The sequence below is a fragment of the Thamnophis elegans genome, chromosome 12 (genome assembly GCF_009769535.1).
Source record: "Thamnophis elegans isolate rThaEle1 chromosome 12, rThaEle1.pri, whole genome shotgun sequence".
Taxonomy (NCBI): Eukaryota; Metazoa; Chordata; class Lepidosauria; order Squamata; family Colubridae; genus Thamnophis; species Thamnophis elegans.
The window spans coordinates 18,776,197-18,796,323 of NC_045552.1; the positions used below are offsets into that span (position 1 = coordinate 18,776,197).

Here is a 20,127-nt window from a genome sequence, read left to right on the forward strand (position 1 = left end):
TATAATTATGTAAGGGTATTATGAGGATAGCTGGAAACTTGAATCCGTCTCACACTTTGGCCAAAAAAGAGGCTTGGAGAGGGGAAACAAATGGAACCTATATATAGGTATACCTTTAGAAGGAGAAGGTATGTAAAATTAGGAATATGAAGATAGTTCTTGGGAATATAATTATTAATTAATGCCACTGATATTGAATGAGGCTTGCTCAAACGTTGAAATACACCATGCAAAATAGAGGCAGGAAGGGAGAAAAAGAGAGGGAAAGAGAGAGGGAGAGGAGACAGGAGAGAGGGAAGCAGAAGGGAGGAAGGAGAGAGGGAAGGTGTGGAAAGAGGGAGAGGAGAGGAAGAGAGGAAGGGGAAGTAGAGAAGAGAGAGAGGGCAGAGGGAAGAAAGGTAGGACGGAAGAGAGTGGGAGAGGAGAAGGGTTGAAGATGAAATAGACTATAATATAGTATATGGAAAGCAGAAAAGCAAATAAAAATAGATGGGCCTTGATGGCAAGAGGAATTGATATATCACTGAGTACTTCAGTCTCTTGTCCATAGCTCATCCTCCCTCACAGAGTTGTTGTGTGGGTAGTATGGAAAGCAAGAAGGGTACATACAGGTAGTCCTTGACTTACAACCATTCATTTAGTGACCATTCGAAGTTACAATGGCAATGGAAAAAGTAACTTATGACCGTTTTTCAATCTTACAACTGTTGCAGCCATCCCCGTGATCATGAGATCAAAATTCTGGCAACTGGCATGTATTTATGACAGTTGTGCTATCCCAGGTCACCAGCTGCGACCTTCCCAGCCTACCCGATAAGCAAAATCGATGTGGGAGATCCAGATTTACTTAGCAACTGCATGATTCACTTAACAACTGGTAAAAAGGTCATAATTGACTTAACAATGGCCTTGCTCCATAATAGAAATCTTGAGCTCAAATGTGGTTTTAAATTGAGGATTATCGGTATGTAGCCCTGAATTCATGAAGGAAAGGGAAGGGTATAAATCTAATTGATGGGTTGTTTGGTATTGTTTTAATGTTACTTACAAATAAGGCATGTAAACCCTCCAGGGCAATAACAATTGGAGTGGCTATAAGCCTAGAAAATGAAGTGAAATAAAATGAATGTAATTTTTTGCTTTGTCTCTTGAAGGGTATACCGCACACCAAATAATTGACAGGGCCAAGGCAAGTAGAATGGGCTAGGTTAAAATCTAAACTAAATCCAGTTTAATTCAGATTGAATTACGATTAATATGATTACTCCTCCATAGCTTTAGCATGACATGTTTACCTCATTTAAAATTCTAATACATCTGGTTGTACAACACTGTAAGCTTGGACGTACACCACATATACACAATACAATATAAACAGGAGCTTCCTGTTTTTTCTGATAGCAATTATCAATCGATGCCGCTCACCTTATATTATTTCCCCTTCTATTGTATTTCATTTGGATTTCACCATTCTTCTGTACGTCTTAAGTTTTGTGTGTGTGTATTTTACATGTTTGTTAATAAAATTAAAAAAAACGAAAAAAACCATTGTAAGCTTGATTATTGTTGACTTTGGGCCTGACTTTCTGGTATGAATCCAGTTTGTTTAGTGAGTCTGGTTCATGTGTGGTTGAAACCCAGAAGGTGTGAACTTAGGTGACTGTTATGTAATCCACATATTTCTCCCCTTTCCTCTACTCACAACAATTGACTTCATTAAAAGTTGACATCTTTGGTGGGAAATTTTAGAGGGTGCATGACGGCAAGTTTGGAAATTATATATATATTTTAATTTTTTTTAAACCACTCACAGCAAAGGGACTCTGGGCAGTGAACAGATTATGTCCAGCTTCTAACAGTTCACACCAGTTTGGGTGAACTGGTAGTGGTAATTTGTCCTGGGTTGCAGAACCGGCAGCGACTCAGGTTGGCCACACCTCTGAACCGGTTTCCACGTCTCTTCTGCCATTGGCAGCATGTTTCTGTGCATGCGCAGAACAATTTAAAGTCAGCAATGTGTGGCATGCGCAAAGGAAACCGGCATCAACTGGTACAGGAACACACCCCTGATTATATCCATTGCCGTTGAGGGCATCTATTTGGGAAATGCCAAACTAGTGTAGTTCTGGTACTGCAGTGTAGTGCTACACGACTGCTTTTCAGTATTCTTAAATGTGGTGTTGCTTATTTTTGAGCCCCAGGGAAGTGCCATCAGCTGACCTGGGTTACTGAACAACTGAATGAGGGGTTTGCTCCATTCATTAAAGGGTGGGGGGAGAATGAAAGACAGGAGGAAAGAAAAGGCTTGCTCTTCTCTCCTGCGTGTGGCAGATGGCCTGCAGACCCAGAAGGGACAGCCTGAACCGGCTTGGAAAAGGCTCAGGCCAGAGCAGCATGGACAGATTATTAATTCTGCCATTCCACTCCCTCCCCCTCCCAAAAAGATTAGGGATATACATAGAGCTCATTTTAATGGTAAGTGAGCCTTTGAGAGTGTAAATTGCCCTGTTGGTAGGAGATAATTATATGAGATTGTGGCAGCCAAACCAGTGGGGACTTGCAATGAAACAACCACAATTGAGGTATATAGTGGCATCAAATTTTGGGAATGATAATCCTTTTCCCTGGGATTTTGACCCGTAATTATGAGCTGACTTCGGGGTGCTATACATTTTTGGAAATAAGGCATTTTATTGTAGCTCTGAACTTGGTTCTCATTCCTAGCACTGTTTTTAAAATTTAGAGCCTTTGTTTCTTTGCACTTTTGAACATTATCACCTGTTCCGTTCAAAAGTCACAACTGGCTAAGTCCATCCAAGATACTAAATCATAAAGTATGATTTACAGGCTGCTGTAGTTGAGTTTTTATAATAGGCCAAGGTAAAACAAAGTATCATATCATGTTGTGGTGCATTTTTTGTAGACAAAATGTATAAGATGTGCTGGGGTGTTCGTTTGTTTGGTGGTTGGTTTTTTTTTAAGGAAAACTAAAAAAAACCCAAAACCCAGCTCTTCCACCAGACCTTAGACCCCCAGTAATTTGTGAATTTGCACAAGATATTTTATTTATTTTTTGTTTCCCTGATGTAGTGTCTCTGTGTTATTGTTATTTGTTAGTTTCTTTATTATTTAGTACAGTTCAGGGATGTCCCAACCTTGCAACTTTTAAGATATGTGGACTTCAACGCCCAGAATTCCCCAGCCAGCACACATCTTAAACTTACCGACCGTTGGACACCCCTGTTTTAGTAGAACCGTTGAAGATAATTGGGGGTGGCAAATCTCCTGGTTTAATTCAACTTTCTGCAAAGAAAATGACCCTGGGTTAAAACACAGCCAGGAGAGCAGAAGGTTTTCAAACTGTGGACTATCTACTTCTTTTAAAACAAGAGCTGGACTTTAAATATGGATTTGGGGCATGCCAAGCATATGGTTTCTATTAAACTGTGAGCTTTACTCCCTGGGGTAAGGTGTGATGTGGAATAATGTAAAATAATTTGCATAACTGGCCTAGGGTGCTATACTTAATATTGGGGAGGAAAGAATTATAAGATACAACCCTTAGTGATAGTCATAGGTTACTAATAAGCTATCAAATCGTACTAGGAAACAAATAAAAACAATATAAATTGAATGATACAAGCAACGTGGTTATAGTCATAAGTGGGAAGAGATAGGTACTAGGAAGGATGTGAAGAAGAATAGTAATAGAGTCTTAGTAGGTAATATGACAGTGTTGTGGGAATTAGTTGTTTAGCACAGTGATGGCATTTGGGAAAAAGTTACATTATGTACTATATATAGAGATCCCCTACCTTTTCTCGGGATTGATTATATGAAGGAGGTTTCTAAATGGAAGTTACTTTATTATTATTCATTATTTTATGAATTTGTTAACTGATACAAGTCAGCTGAAGTTGAAGTTACTTTTTGTTTTGCTTGTCAATTCTTACTAATTGAGAGGAGGATCAATTCCAGGAAAATCATTGTCATTTTTTGTCACTATGCATTGGTCATTATTTCTACCTAAAATGTTGGAAAAGATGTAGCAGCTTTTTTTTTTTAATTTTGCAAATGTATATAATTGCTTATCTACTAATGAAACTCTGGGCAATGAACAACAACAAAAAAACCCATAACGCAGGAATTCATTATATCAGTGATCAAATTTGTATGACAAACTAGCTCTTGATTTAATCGTTTTACTTTCATACTTGACCAGCACAAAAACATACATAAGTAAATATTTCTTGGTAAAAATTGAGATGAAATGGTTGTGGAATTTAGAAATGAAACAAGTAGTTTAGGGGAAAAAGCTTCCAAAAATGGATGAAGTGAGGGAAGAAGGCCTCAGAGTGGCCTTCTCAGAGCTCCTGGGACGACAGAACAATAATTGATCTATTCTTATAGCTGAGAATGAATTAGGAAAAGTGTTAGGAGGTGGCCTTTAGAGACCTGAACTGTGGTTCAAACAAATAAGGAGGCTTCCAATCAAGCTGATTACGTTTTAATTGGTTAGAGTCTATGGACATCCATACTGTTTCTGATTGTTTCGGGTTCCGCAGATGTGTTTTTACATCAAATCAGAATTACTCCTGAGTAATCACCATAAGGCTAAGAGAATGACCTTATTGACTGTTTTAATAAAATCTGAATAAAAGTGCCATGCAGAGCTTTTAAAAGCAAAAAAAAAGTGATTCCAAAAACACAGAGACCTCTAGGTAGCACTGGTCTGCAACTCTTGACGTCAAATATTTTCCAGGATTGTGCTGAAGCAGCAGAGGGGAAAATGCAGCATAGAGCCATAGAATCATACTAGGACTGGAAGGGACCTCGGAGGTCATCTAGTCCAACCCCCTGCTCAATGCAGGAGACATATATACTGTCCCGATCAAATGGATGCCCAATCTTAGGGGCCACTGCCTTGCTGAATAAGTCAACCCCCTTTTCTGGAACAGCCCCTCAATTATTGGAAGACAGCCACCATCTCACCTCTAATCCTTCCTTCGATATTCCCTTAACTGTTCCCCATATAATTTATCCTCCAGATCAAATTATCCCCTTTGTTGTTCTATGCTGCACACTTTCTAGGTTCAGCATCTTTTCTATATTATGGAGGCCAGAACTGCATGCAGTATTCCAAGTGTGGCCTCACCAGTGCAGTATAAAGCAGTATTGTCACTTTGCATGATTTTGGTACTGTCCCTCTGTTGAGGCAGCCCTGAATTGCATTAGCTTTTTAAGGCAGGTGCAGCACACTACTGGCTCAGGTAGTCCACCAGGAAACCTAGATCTATCACATAGTTCATCCAGGTATCTCCTATTCCCGTGGTGGCGAACCTTTGGCACACGTGCCAGAGGTGGCACGCAGAGCCCTCTCTATGGGCACATGCACTGTCGCCAGCTGGTCTTCTGATTTCCGGCACACTGGTCTTTGCAGGCACCGGAACGCCTGAAAATGGCCTAAAATGCCCCTAAATGGCCCCCAAAACAGCCCAAAAACAGGCATGTGTGTGCCAGCCAGCTGGTCTTCTGGTTCCCAGTGCTCTGGCATGCACACACATGCACATACATTTTTGGGTGCCAAAAAGGTTCACCATTACTGTCCTATTCTATACTTATGCATTTGGTTTTTCTTCCCTAACTGCTGGTCCTTACTTTTCTCAGCTATTGACCTGCATCTTGTTGGCTAGGGCTCAATATACAACTTCGGTCAAGATCATTCTGAATCCTGAGTATCAAGTGTTGGCTGCTTGTGAAGGAGTTGCTGACAGTTCTCCATGGGCACCCCCTTATGTTTCAAAGCCTTTTTGCCTTGAATCCAAAGCTGAAAACCTAGAGGGGCTTTGAGGGGGATATAGAGAGGGGAGATAAGGATCACAGTGGGGAGGTGATGACAGAAACTGACCAAATAGTACTAGCACTACTGTGGGTTTCTTTTGGAGACTGGGGTTCAGTTCAGTGGGGTAGACAGATTACTATGGATTATAATCTCTCACCTATGAAAAATCAAAAGATTTTAATTGCAGTCCTATGACTAATTTTGTGGAGTTAAGCGCCATTGAGTTCCTCTCCAGTGTGGGTCAAACTGTTCCTAGGCTATTGCATCCATCTTGGGGCAATGCTTTTTAGGGAAGACGTTGACAAAGTGGAACATGTCTAGAGAAGAACAGCCAAGCTGATAAGGGGTTCCTGGAAGGGAGAACTTCAGAGACATGGGGAGAGGTGTTGGGTATGTTTAGCCAGGAGAAGGGAAGACTACAGGAAGGTTAGGTCAGTGTCTTTGAATATCTGAAAAGCTGTTATGTAGATGATAGGGGAGAATTTCTGAAGAGTTGATGCAGAATCACAACAAATAATGTGTTTAAATTAAAAGGAAATAGACTTTGGTTGGATGTCAGGAACAATTGCTTATAATACAAGTGCTCAGCAATGGATTCCTTTAGTGGTGGTTCCTTTTTCACTAGAGCTGTTTAATCAGGGTCTGGATAGTCATCTGTTATTGGTACTGTTGTGGATTCCTCCATTTTAGAAAGGTTAGGCTGAATCAGTGTTTCTCAGCCCTAAAACTTGAAGATGTGTGGGCTTTAACTCCCAGAATTCCCCAGGCAGGCAGCCATGTGGTGGAGGAGAATTCTAGGAACTGAAGTGCAATATTTTCAAGTTGCCAAAACATTTGGGTTAGAGAGCATCTTGGTTCCTTCCATCCATCCCTTTAATTATATTATTTAATAACCTATAATGCAATGGCAGCTGCTTTTCAATAGGCATGTACTGGATTGGGCTATCAACTTGACCCCTGAACAAAGGCATAAGGATGCATTTGTAGCATGGAGAGAAATTTCTGAATTGAGGTTATATTTTGAGAAAGGTAAGTTTTGGTTCATGACAGTGTGGATGGATTGGACATTCCTTGGTCTGTTTCAGTTTGCTTTCAGAGAATATTTTGAAATAGAAATTGACTTGATTCAGAAATTCAAGGAGGGGCATATATAGCTACATAGTTCTCATAGTTGGTTGTGTACATTGATATTAGAAGACTGTTGTTTTGAGGGTTGTTATTGGTCTTTCAGAGTTCTGTGTTGTTTCCTGCATTAACCCCAAATAGTCCTTGGAGTGTTCTGAGTTCAAAATTAAACATTCTGTGATCAGATGTATTAATGAAAATACATCAATAAATAACACAATCAATATGAAAACGCATAAAAGCAAGTAGGTCAGCAATGCCAACTGTGTTCCTTTCTGGGCAGAGAAAGCTTTGTAAGTTGTATTTTATGGCAGTCTTATTCCAGTCCATGATAAATGGAGCTGCCTTTGCAAGTGATCGAAAACTTTAGTTATGGTAGTTAAATCAAACACCTATTGCAAATTTGTGGGTGAATATGTGCATCATTTTTGTTCAGTGAAAATGCATGATTGATTTTATCTGATCATTCTCTGCCTTGCTTTGTCTGTATTTTATAATTTCCTCTTCATTGCTAAACTGCTCTTCCCACTCTTTTTCTGGGCTCCAGAGCAAGCTCCACATGGAAGGTTTCCGCAGCTTGAAAGAAGGAGAAGCAGTTGAATTCACTTTCAAGAAATCCTCTAAAGGTTTGGAGTCCATCCGAGTCACTGGCCCCGGAGGAGTTTTCTGCATTGGCAGCGAAAGGAGACCGAAGGGAAAAAACCTTCAGAAACGCAGGTCGAAAGGAGATCGGTAAGGCTTCGTTCAGGGACTTGTTCAGCGAGTCCGGAAACCTCTTGACTTACAACAAAATGTCAAAGCTTGGAAAAGCAAAGGATATTCTGTGTATTGGAAGTATAGAAATAGATAAATCAGTTTTGTGAGGGTGTTGTTGTTTTTTGGATGGAGAAAAAACAACAGTCAAATTAAGTTTGGAACTCTCTTCCACATAATCTACTGTGTTTCCCTGAAAATAGGACAGGGTCTTATTTTTTTTCACCCCCGAAATAAGTGCCTGGCTTTATTTTTGGGGAGGTCTTATTATTTTTGAGGTGCAGGAGGTGACAAGCGTGGTCACCTCATGGCTGCTGCTGCAGCAGCAAGGCACATCGCTGGGCCTGCCACTCTTTTTGCGGTAGCCATTAGCGTCAAAGAAGGGGCACAATGGCTAGGGCTGTGGGAGCGGCTGTTAGGTAAGGGTGTGTGGGGTGCATGAGGCATGCTTCCCCCCTCCCTTCCCCCCCTCCAGCCTTGCCTCTTCACCTCATGTTTGCACGGCAAGCAACCAGAGGAAATGGTGGGAACTGGCTGCACATGTGCTTAAATATTTTTGGGGAGGGCTTATTTTCAGGGAAACAAGTTATAAAAGATGTGTGATTTTTTTCCCTTTCTTTCCAGCAGTTTGGCATATTACGCAAATCCGGGCATTCTTTATTTATTTCATTACTTTATTCTGTCTTACCCATAGAGGACTCAAGATAGCTAATAACAACAAAACCTTGCTTGGCTTTCTAAAGTTTGCAGTGGTGTTCATTTTTCACCATCATCACGAGAGCTAGAAATTTGTTTAATGTTAATAGGAAGAAATATTGACATCTGACATTCTCACCAAGATAATGATAACAATAAGACAATGAGCCTCTTGGTCTAGTGGTTAAGATGCTGGTTTAGGAACCAGGAGCCTGAGTTCTAGTCCTTCCTTAACCATGACAGCTGACTAGGTGATTTTGGGCCAGTCACCCTTTCTCAGTCCAACTCCGTTCACTTGATTGTTATGAGGGAAATAATAAGGGAGGATCATTAAGTATGTTCACTGTAACGTTGAGTTATTATGAAAATAAAGGCAGGATAAAAATCAAATAAGTAATTTCAGTTGCCAGATGTCTTCTGGCATGATGAGAATGGCAAATAGGCATGTAGGCACGCCAGTGCAGGCCTGGGAGAAGAGATGTTTATAATAATAGAAAATACTTGTAGCTCGGGTTTTAGATTTTGGCAGTGGTTTGCTTCCCAAGCTTGTTTTAATTTAGTTTCTGAATGTTTCATTACCAAACTAGGTAACATCAGCAGAATTTTCTTCTCCTATTCTCCTTAGCTTATAAATGTCTTGTGTGCCAGTGTGATTGGTTGTTCGTTTGGAGCTACATTTAAATTCTGAGAAGCTGATTGGTTTGCTTAATTGGTTGTTTGAATCATCTGGTTTCTTAGAGTGGCAGACACTGTTTCAAAGGAGTGGTAGACAGTGCTCTGAATGTGTTGCCCTGCCCTCTGGAACCCCTTTTTTTTCACTTTCAGATCCAGCACTTAGATTTATATACCGCTTCAGAGGGCTTTACAGCCCTCTCTAAGCGGTTTACAGAGTCAGCATATTTCCCCCCAGAATCTGGCTCCTCATTTTACCGATCTCAGAAGGATGGAAGGCTGAGTCAACCTTGAGGCAGTCAGGATCAAACTCCAATCTGTGGGCAGAGTTTGCCTGCAACACTGCATTCTAACCACTGCGCCACCAGGAACCAAGGAAAGGAGGGGAGAAATAGCAATAGCACTTAGACTTATATACCGCTTCATAGTGCTTTTACAGCCCTTTCTAAGCGGTTTACAGAGTCAGCATACTGTTCCCAACAATCTGGGTCCTCATTTTACCAATCTCAGAAGGATGAGAGCTGAGTCAAGCTTGAGCCAGTCAGGATTGAACTGCTAGCAGTCCTGAATACTGCATTCTAACCATTGCTCCATCACGGCTCTAATATATGCGGCTATGCCTATGCAAAGGCCCACCACCTTGCTTAAATTAGTTGCCTTAATTCAGATTCACCCAATCTGGTTCTCTCTGGAGGTGTTTGATTATAGGTGTCCCATTATTCCCAGCCAGTTTTACCCTCCTTCGGTGGGGTGGCGGCTTGGCCATCAGTTGTCTCCTCCTTCCGCATAAGTTGCTTCCTTTTGGCTTTTTAAGTGAATGGCAGATGCAGATTCTTAGGGCAACAAAGGATAAGGTCAAAGTTCACACACACACACACACACACACACACACACACACACACCAGCTGAATAGAAATAGATCAACCCGTTAGCATTCATGTGCTTGAGCAGTGGCTCATCCCTTGGGCACCCTAGGAAGAGAGAGAACATCAGGGAGACTTCCCACAGCAGCGCATGGAAATAATATATACACTATATTGCCAAAAATATTCGCTCACAACTGCTTTTGCTTATGTGGATGGGTGAGCGAATATGTTTGGCAATATAGTGTATCTTACAACACTTGTCCCTAGGCTTGTGCCCTCCAGATATTCTAAAGATCACAGTGGCTGTGGGAGTTGCATTCTTAATACATCTGGAAGGCACCAGATTATCTTACACTGGCTGTATTCCTACAATTGTTAACCGGCTGTTACAGATCTAACAATTTGGCATAGCATACTCAGAGGTTAAATTTAGGCCTTTTGGCTAGCAGCTTGCATGAAGTCAGCTCACTTGCTCATTTAATAGTTCAGTGTGTGCATAAACCCATGAGAATGGGGTGATCCTTATTGACTGAAAGACAAGCCTTTAGGCTACACCCTTGGTTGATTCAGGGTGGTTTATTCTTCCTGGCCCTCTAATATCTTAAATGGGCACCGGACTATTTTAAGAGAATCCACTTATTCTACTGACATAATACAGTAGGGAGGATGGGATGCACGGAACAGCAGTGCTTTTATTGCAGAATTACCGTATGGCCCATTTGCTTAGGGATATCCCAACACACCTGAAGGCCAACAAAAAACTTTCAGCTGTCTGGTTGGGAAACCAGATCTTCTTAACATGTTTTCGGATAGCATTTCCCATCAGGGGTTGCAAGCTGCAAAACCAAAACTGAAAATTTATCATAGCATAATCCAAAACATCTGGAGGGCATGAGACTGCCGCCTGCCTTATCTTTGCTTTTCCACAATTGTTGGGGTGGGGGAGTCTTTAATAATAGCAACGGGGAGGGGGGTTCCCCCTAGTGGTTGAAAACAGATTTACACATTATTTTAATTCGTCAAATTTTTGAAGATCTCTCTGGGAAAGTTGCTGGATCTTCCTTTACTACTATCCCTTGAGGGAGCAATTGGTTCATTGAAACTGTGTGTGTGTGTGAGAGAGGGGCAGAGAATCTGAAAAATGATGGGAGTGTTGTTGATATTTCTTTGACTTTCCGATCGAGCCGATAGCTATGAGGTTTCTTGATAAGGCCCTGGTTCAGAGTAATCAGATTGGTTTTGTTCAGATTTTATTTATATCAGCCAAGGTCATTAGGGCTCTGCTACATAGGTTTAATAGGGACGCGGTGGCTCAGTGGCTAAGACGCTGAGCTTGTGGAGGGTCAGAAGTTTGATGGTTCGAATCCCTAGCACCATATAATGGAGTGAGATCCCCTTACTCGCCCCAGCTTCTGCCAACCTAGCAGTTCGAAAGCATATAAAAAATGCAAGTAGAAAAATAGGAACCACCTTTGGTGGGAAGGTAAACGCGTTCCGTGCACCTTCAGCATTTAGTCATGCCGGCTACATGACTATGGAGACGTCTTCAGACAGTGCTGGCTCTTCGAATTTGAAATGGAGATGAACACCGCCCCCTAGAGTCAGGAAGGCCTAGCGCATATGTGTGAGGGGAACCTCAGTGATAATAACTCAGGGACATAGTGGCTCAATGGCTAAGACGCTGAGCTTGTCGATCAGAAAGATCAGCAGTTCGTCGGTTTGAATCCCTAGCACCAAGTAACGAGGTGAGCTCCCATTACCTGTCCCAGCTTCTGCCAACCTAGCAGTTCGAAAGCAAGTAGAAAAATGGGAGCCACCTTTGGTGGGAAGGTAACAGCGTTCCGTGCACCTTCAGCATTTAGTCATGCTGGCCATATCACCACAGAGACGTCTTCAGACAGTGCTGGCTCTTCGAATTTGAAATGGAGATGAGCACCGCCCCCTAGAGTCAGGAACCACTAGCACATATGTGCGAGGGGAACCTTTACCTAGGTTTAACACGAATGATAATAATTCTCCTTTGTTTTGGCTAGGTTGTGGAGATACACATAGCTAGGGCTTTCCTGGAATAACCTTCCTGCTTTTCCCTCCATTTTGTTTTGTTTTCCTCTTTTTTCCCCAGATGCTACAACTGTGGTGGCCTGGATCATCATGCCAAAGAATGCAAGCTCCCTCCGCAGCCTAAGAAATGCCACTTCTGCCAAAGCATTGCCCACATGGTGGCCAACTGTCCGATCAAAACGCAGCAGTCGCCCAGTTCTCAGGGAAAGCCCACATACTTCCGGGAGGAGGAAGAAATGCACAGCTCATCCTTTCTTCCTGAAACCAGGGAATGATCTCTGGAAATCAGTAGGAAATCTGCCCAGTTGACCGGCTTCAGGGCATCAAGTCAGCCAAAATGGGAGCAGAGAACAGCATTGGCTCCAAGCTATGAGTGAACAAGCACTGGGCAGGAGAGCAGCAGCTTTTATCTTTAGCAAAGGCAAAAACTTGAGTGGAAGGGGGAAACCCTTTTTCTCCTTTTAGTGGGTGGGGAATCTAAGGAATCCCTTTCTTAATCAGTTTTGTGAAATTGGAAGAAAAAGCCAAAGGTACCTTTGTGAGCTTGGCTTTCTTCACTAATCCGAGTGAAGATCAAGAAAATGCAAAAAACAAAAAAACCCTGAAGTTATGGATCTCAGGATGTGTTTGTACTTGAGTTAAATGTGTTTGTGTGTCTGTGTCTCTCTGTGTGTATATGTCATTGCTACACATTGACAAGACCATTGGAATTGAAATAAGATAACTGGCAGGCTCCCCTCTCTTAAGACAATCCGAGGGTCAAGGAAGGAAGAGTCCCACTTTAGAAGTCTTTAGGGACACCGACTCCCCAAACTGCCTGCCCCATGTTCTCTTAACAGAAAATAACTGAATCTCCTCTATTTTCATATCTGAACTGGGATTCATTTGTTGTTAGGGAGAAGTAAGAGCCACATGCTTTTAGATGTTTATGGGACCTGAAGGAGTATTGGCAGGCGCAGGAATCTGATTTCTGCCAAAACAAACCTGAAGGATTAGATCTGTTTAACTTCTGTGCTATTAACGTCTATAGCCATACTCCTTCCTGCAGGTGCTTGTTTGGCTAATTCAGATGTTTAACACACACACACACACACACACACACACACACACACACACACACACGATACAAACACATAGACACAAAAATGCAAATTTGGCACATATCTAATATTGCCATGCATGCGACCTACATATTTTTCATTCTCTAAATGAGCACAAGGGTTCTAAGTTTAAATATGTGTTTACTTTGTCAAGCCCACTCATCAGATAAAAACTGCTGCTCCATTGCCCAGCTTAATTTCTGTAGCTCTGCCTTTAATTTATTTTGTTCCCGCGGACAGCTGGACTTGCCGTGTGAAAAGCGGGAGGGTGGGTGGACCTCTCTCTGCTCTGAAGCCGTGATGTGAAATCTGCACTACGATGTGCGTGAATGACGTATCTTTGGGTTTGTTATTTTTATTTTGCTTTTCTTTGGGAGGGGGGAATGTTCCCTTGTTTTAAAAGTATAAATATTCTGTTTTGTATTTTTGTATATTTTAAATTTTAAGAGGAAAAAAAGGAAGAAAAAAACGACACGATTCTGCAATTTATTCTCAGGTATTCTCACACATCTCAGGGATGGAAGAATCTTGGCAGCTCTGGGGCTGAATGGATCAGCGTTTAACAGCACAAAGAATAAGAGAGCCTCCGTTTTTAAAACATTTTGTAGCTCTAACAATCTCTGTGTGTGAGTGCATTGATGTTTCTAAATGCTGTATTTTAGTAGATTTCTTCTTTTCCCTCTTGGATACAAGTGAAGGTAAAAGGATTTGTGGCACAGCTCAGAGGAAAGTCTCCATGTAGAGATACTTCTGTGGGGCTTCCTTCCTTTCCCCCTCAAAGTTGCATAAGCTAAAGGTTTCTCCAAGGACTGCCTGTGGACCAACAAGCCAAAGGGAAGGATATCCCACAGCAGTGCATTATATTGGTGATGTAATTTATACCCTAGTATAGTTTTGGTGCCTGATAGGATCTCCTCTGTTCCACCTATCCTTAAGCCTTTTGACTCATTGACCATTCCTGCATCTCATCTCTAGTAGAATTTCTTGTTCATGCATGTTAGAGTCTAGACCCATATTATCCTTTAACTGTCAGTTTCATGTAATGTTCAGATTCTGCAAGTCTTAAGAAACTGAAATAGGAAAGGGGAGAATCTGTAAATTGGTCAGAAAACTTTGACACCTCTTGAAAGTAGAGAAATGTACTTGCTGCGTCAGGCACATCAGCAGACATGTCCACTTATCCAGGTCAGGATGTCTTATATTCCAAGCCCCATGAATTATTTGAAATAAACAAAAAAAAATCCATCTCTCCTTTCCATATTTTTGTCAGGAAAAGAAAAAGAGAAACTATATTTCATTTGCTGCCTTTTCACTCTGCCCCAAACCCACAGTTGAAGGATGTCACCTCACTCTGCTGAATAGTAGGGCTTGCCTGCTGGAGGTGATATTGCAAGCAGGAAAGGATCTGCAAAGATGGGAGAGTTAGGCAGCAATTGAGAGCATGTAACACTGCAGATGTTGATAAATCATAGCTGTATTAGCTATGCTGGCTGGGACACTGAATTGTATTTTGGAGCACCCAACTTCCCAGTTTTCTACTCTGCTACTCTTGGGAAGTTGTGTAGGATCTGCTGTTTGATATCAAAGTAACTAGCTTTCTCGCAGTTGCTAAGGGGTGAATGCAGCACTCTTAAAACATTTAAGTGGAACAGTGAAAACTAAATGTGTTTTGGGAACTTACAGAACTGAGCAATACAATTCAAAAGATGCTGAACAACTTAAAACTTCCATGTCATTCGTCTTCTGACTCACCCATCACAGAAATAGTGGCAGTGAGAAATATGCAGGTGGTTAATTTTGATATGTTGCTGTGAAGAAACTACTGTATCTACCTCAGGATTCTTTTTGATGACAATAGGTGTCAAATACAATAGAACTTACCACTAGGTAAGTTACTTTGCTCTAGATTGGTCAAAGAATGAATGCTTCCCTAGGCTGTGCCCAAAATTTAGATTGTGGCACCTTGGAGTTTTGAATCTGCTTTTTATTAAGAAGAAAAAAGAAGGATAAGTGACACTCTTCCTCTTTCTAGATGCTTAGTCTGTGTAAATATCTCATGTAAAGTTGTCTGATTTCTTCCCAATTTCTTCTTGGATTATTGTTTACAAACGTAAGAAAAATAGCCAAAGCAAGGGGGTTGTATTTGCACCAGAGATATGGGGGTAGGGTTCCCTCTTTGTACTTTATTGTAATTCTGCCAAGTGAGAGCTGGTGAAGTCCCCTCTCCCCATCTCTCTTGTAACTGCTGAGATCATTGGATTATTGGATAACGGTGATTTATCTGTAAGAGCATTGAATGGAAAAGAAAATCATGTTTTGAAACTCATTGTAGTGAGGTTGGATAGCACCAGCGGTAGCTTTGCATCGCTCTGTTTTCAAAAAATGGGAAAGTGAGAGATTTTGGACATTGAAAAAAAAATGTCTTGAAAGACCTTTGACTTGGTCTTACAAATAAATTGCTGTCTGGCACAAGGAATGAGAATACAATTTGGAGAGTGGTGGACACTATGCATAAAGAGTAAACGGTGTGAATGGCAGGCAGGGTAAAGCCATGTCCGCACTCAGGGTCATTGTGGTGTGGGGAATTTGAATGTACTAGGGCTGGGTGGGTGGGTGGGTGGGTAACCATTTCTTGCATGGCTCCATGTTTGTGTCCTGCAAGACAAAACGAATGTAACTCCATGTTTACTGCTAGTAACCAAAGCTTGTTTTGTGTTAAAACTCTTGAATTTTAATTAAGTGGATAGGTGGGTGGGAGGGAAGGGGTGGCAATAACATGGCGATTGTTGGGTTCTTTTTTTGTGGGGGGGGGGAATGTCTTGGCTGCAGGACTTTGTCCAAATAAGCAGCTTTTCCTGCTGATTTTATGTCTTGCAGTGACATCGGAAATCCCCAACACTGCATCTTTCTCCCCGTTCCCATTTTTATACCAGTTATGGAAAATGTTGGAAATGAATAAAGTTGATGGATAACAATGTGCTGTGTGTCTCTTCTTTTCAGCAAATAAAATCTTCCTTTCGGTCAAGATAATGGGCCTCGTTTACAGGGCATACTTAAATGGATAAGCTGGGATGGGAAGCTAAACGTCTTGTGTGAATTCCAAAATAAATTAATTTAGAAAATTTTTATATATGCCCAGTCACTTTAAATACATAATTTGTATAACCCACAACCAACTGCGAAATATGTATTTAAAAAAAAACCATAAGCATAATTACATCAACCAAGACACCATAAAAAAATAAAATGTAAAACTTAGTAAAGGACTTTTAGTCGCAAGCAATCTCTGATCAATAGGGAATTCAGTGAACTCCCTCCTGTATTCTCAGTTAAGATCCAAGAAGATTAACAGACAAAATTCCTTATGGCATTTAAAGGCAGCAAAATATAGGAAGCCTTTCACTTGGCAGCCACTTAAGACACTATCTTTGATATGTATAGACTTCAACTCCCAGAATTCCCCAGCCATGTGTCTGGAGAGAAACTCCCAGCCTTTGCAGGACTCTGAAGGACCAACAAAATGGCTGCCAAGCTCATCTGAGGTGGTGTGATCTTAGCACAGTGATGGTGGACATTTTGGGTTTAGCGTGTCAAAAGTTCAGAAAATGCCTAGCTCGACTCTGCTGTCTCTCTCACACAAACAAACAAACACACACACACTACCCTGAACAAAAGAAACAATTGTCTACACACACACACACACACACACACACAAATATCTAGGGTACCCTGAACAGCCACACTAAGGGACAGCACCAAGTCTGGGCCTAAAATAGAGGCTCTCTTTTGCTCTAAATCCCAGTATGGGCACCTCTTAAAGAAAGGCGGATGTCCTTAGCAGAGATAGGATAGATCTGCTACCAAAATGACATGGGGGAAACATGCCTTAATTCCAAAGCAAGAAGGCATGCACAGGCATCTCTGGCAGTTACCTCAAACTACATGAGCATAAGGTTGAAGGTGGAGATGGAATTAAAGCACAGTTGAATTTGCAAAATTCTGTTCCTATAGTTAATAACACTAGTAACTTTTGGGCCTTCCTTTGGAGTGTATTTCATGAATTGATCTATGTAATGAAGTGACAGCAGCAAAAACAGTTGAAATGTCTTATTGGTCTTAAAAGACCAGGTTAGCTTCCCTCCCAAACAATAGAACAGAATGGATTTTTTTATTGGCCAAGTGTGATTGGACACACAAGGAATTTGTCTTTGGTGCATATAACAAAAATAAAATAGAATACATTCATCAAGAATCATAAGATACGACATTTGGTGATAGTCATAGGTTACTAATAAGCAATCAAATTAGGGAACAAAACTATATAAATTTTAAAGATATAAGCCACATGGTTATAGTCATAAGTGGGAAGAGATAGATACTAGGAAGGAAGAGAAGAATAATAGTAATACAATCTTAGTAATATGACAGTATTGTGAGAATTAGTTGTTTAGCAGAGTGATGGCATTTGGGGAAAAAGCTGTTCTTGTGTCTAGGTGTTCTGGTGTGCAGTGCCCTATAGCGTCTAGATGCAGACAGTAAAGCCTTTATTTACTCTAGGTGTTCAGCTTCCTCCTACAATGGTTGTTGCTTGAACCCATAAGCTTTTCCCTTTGATTTTATCATTTGCAACGGTACATCCCTTTCCTATTCTCAGTTATGCCCATGGCACGTACTCCTCCTCCCCATTAGAAGCTCCTGCGCTGGCTGTATTTGAGGAACATAAAATTAGTTTTCTGGTGAGACTTCCAATGACAGACAACTCAGCTGCTGGCTAGGGTCCCAGAGTGACACACCTGGGAACTGTCAACATGTCACACCTTTGCAACCGGATCTTTTTCAGCAGCTGGGAAGCAAAGGAACAAGGTAAAAGCCAATACTTCTACTACAGAAACGAAGCTGTGAGGTTCAACTTGGTCAACAAGGCTACGAGTGTGAAGCCTGGCAGCATCAGCTCATTCTTCTTGGTGGTTTCTTTCCAATGACCTCAGGATGGAGAGCCGGGCACCACTTTTACCCACATTTGCCTCACTGAGTAAGAAGGTGGGCTTCAGGAGACAGTCATCTGGCCTGTGGTCAAGAAGTGAACTCGGCCTCAAAGAACTTCATAACTCGAGAAACAAGGATAAAAGTGGTCCCCATTTGGTGGGAGAAACCGTCCATCAGAACCACAGCATGGACGAAGGAAGGAAGGAAGATAGGAAGCAAAAAATCGCTGAAGGGTGAGTGTCTAGAAAAGAAGTTGAATAATTCAACTTCTGAAAGGCAGCAAGCTAGGGATACAGTTAGCTGGTTTGACTTAGGGGTGAAATGCTACTGGTTCGGTTTACCGGCAGTAAAAAAAATGCTCCTGGTTAGGGCGAACCGGTATTTCTGACTATCAGCTGTGATGCGCGATTTATATTAACTAGAATCATCGGATTTTCTGCTTTCTAGCTAATCTAAATTGCATGGCGCAGTGGATTCCCCCCCCCCCGCACTGTTCTACTTACCTTTGCAGACGCGTTCGGTAGCAGGCTCCACCCACTGGCCCAGACGTCATCACGTCCCATTTTTGACACTCTGCTCTTCTGCGGAAGGTCCTGCGCATGCATGGAGGTAGCACATGCGAGCTAAGCAAGCGTGCGCACATGCTCACATTTGTGAACCAGTAGCGAAGGTAAGTTGCTTTCACTCCTGGTTTGAGTGTATTTGTTTCCAACATTGTATTTGCAAAAGATTTTTAATTAATGATTGAACAGACCCATTTCCTGGAACTGCAGTACAGAGAGTCTACAACAGTTTACAACAGTTTGTTTAGCGATTGGAGTTTACAATGGCACTGAAAAAAGTGACTTATGCCTGTTTTTCATGCTTATAACTGTTACAGTCCAACGCAGCATCTATATGGTCATGTGATCAAAACCTGGGTGCTTGGCAATCATGTCTTTACAACAGTTATAATATCCAATGTGATTGCCGTTTGCAACCTTCCCATTTGGCTTCCGGCAAGCAAAGTGAATGGGAGGGGCTTAACAGATTAACAAAGTTGGAAGGGGCCTTGTAGGTCATCTAGTCCAATCCAACCCCCCGCCCAACCAGGAGACCCTACACCATTTCTGACAGGTGGCAGTCCAGTCTCTTCTTGAAAGCCTCCCATAATGAAGCTCCCACAACTTCTGAAGGCAAGCTGTCCCATTGGTTGATTGCTCTCACTGCCAGAAACACTATCCTTATTTCTAGGTTGAATCTGTCCTTGTTCAGTTTCCATCCATTATTCCTTGTCTGGCCCCTCAAGTATTGGAAGACTGCAATCATGTCTCCCCTGGTCCTTCTCTCTTCACTATCCTAGCTGTGCCCAGTTCCTGCAACCGTTCATCTTATGTTTTAGCCTGCAGACCCCTAACAACTTAACAACTGCATGATTCCTTTAACAGAATTCACAGACCTGACAATAAAGACTCCAGGATGGTGTAGGAAGGACCTTGTCACAGAAAGAGCAGGGAGGCTCTCCAGCCATGGAAGCTGCCCGAGGGACTTTGAGTAACCCACTTTCCCCCCACCCCAATTCACTTAACAACCATGGCCAAAAGTCATAAAATTGGGAGCGACTCACTTAACAACAGAAATTCTGGTCTCGATGGTGGTCATAAGTCTAGAACCTACCCATACTGCGTTTCAAAGCCATGTGTGTATTTCTTCTTTGAAAAAAGAAAGCTTACACTTGAAAAAGTAAACAGACTCCTTTTAAAATCTAGCTTTAAATAATTGCCATCATCTTGCTTTTCAATCATGTAACCTCTGGAACAATTTTAGGCATCAATTTATTTTTTCCAAGCCAGTATTCTGGATCAGTTTCCTTGTTAAAACCCACTTGGTGGCTTCCAAATTTCAGCAGGGAATTGAAATTCAGGGACAAATTCATAGTGGATGGAGGGAAGGAACAAAAACGTTTCTCAAAGCCCCCTCCCCTCCACCTTAGTTGCTGACTCTGGCTCTAAACAAGCCTGATAGTTACTGAATAGCCAAAGGCCTG

The 20,127-nt window shown here is 41.7% G+C and overlaps 2 protein-coding genes and 1 long non-coding RNA gene across 7 annotated transcripts in view; 2 read left to right on the forward strand and 1 right to left on the reverse strand.

Annotated features, from left to right (window-relative positions):
* LIN28A (lin-28 homolog A) overlaps nucleotides 1–15,707 on the forward strand; it is a 39,191-nt gene extending 23,484 nt beyond the window's left edge. Inside the window, exons 3-4 of the mRNA XM_032227205.1 lie at nucleotides 7,515–7,699; nucleotides 12,077–15,707. Coding sequence (XP_032083096.1) covers nucleotides 7,515–7,699; nucleotides 12,077–12,290 — 399 coding nt within the window. The 3' untranslated portion in view covers nucleotides 12,291–15,707. The remainder of the gene's footprint in view (nucleotides 1–7,514; nucleotides 7,700–12,076) is intronic.
* The window catches only part of LOC116515271, a 38,986-nt gene extending 20,340 nt beyond the window's left edge, over nucleotides 1–18,646 (reverse strand). For 4 of the 5 annotated variants that reach the window (XR_004256228.1, XR_004256227.1, XR_004256229.1 and 1 more), the window contains exons 1-2: nucleotides 18,605–18,646; nucleotides 3,225–3,303 (exon numbers count right to left, since the gene is read on the reverse strand). This is a non-coding gene — a long non-coding RNA (uncharacterized LOC116515271). Of the gene's footprint in view, nucleotides 1–696; nucleotides 1,101–3,224; nucleotides 3,304–18,604 lie in introns of those variants that run through there. The other variant, XR_004256231.1, reaches the window with a different exon arrangement.
* Nucleotides 17,573–20,127, forward strand: part of CRYBG2 (crystallin beta-gamma domain containing 2) — a 79,760-nt gene continuing 77,205 nt past the window's right edge. The window contains exon 1 of the mRNA XM_032227203.1: nucleotides 17,573–18,334. Coding sequence (XP_032083094.1) covers nucleotides 18,105–18,334 — 230 coding nt within the window. The 5' untranslated portion in view covers nucleotides 17,573–18,104. The remainder of the gene's footprint in view (nucleotides 18,335–20,127) is intronic.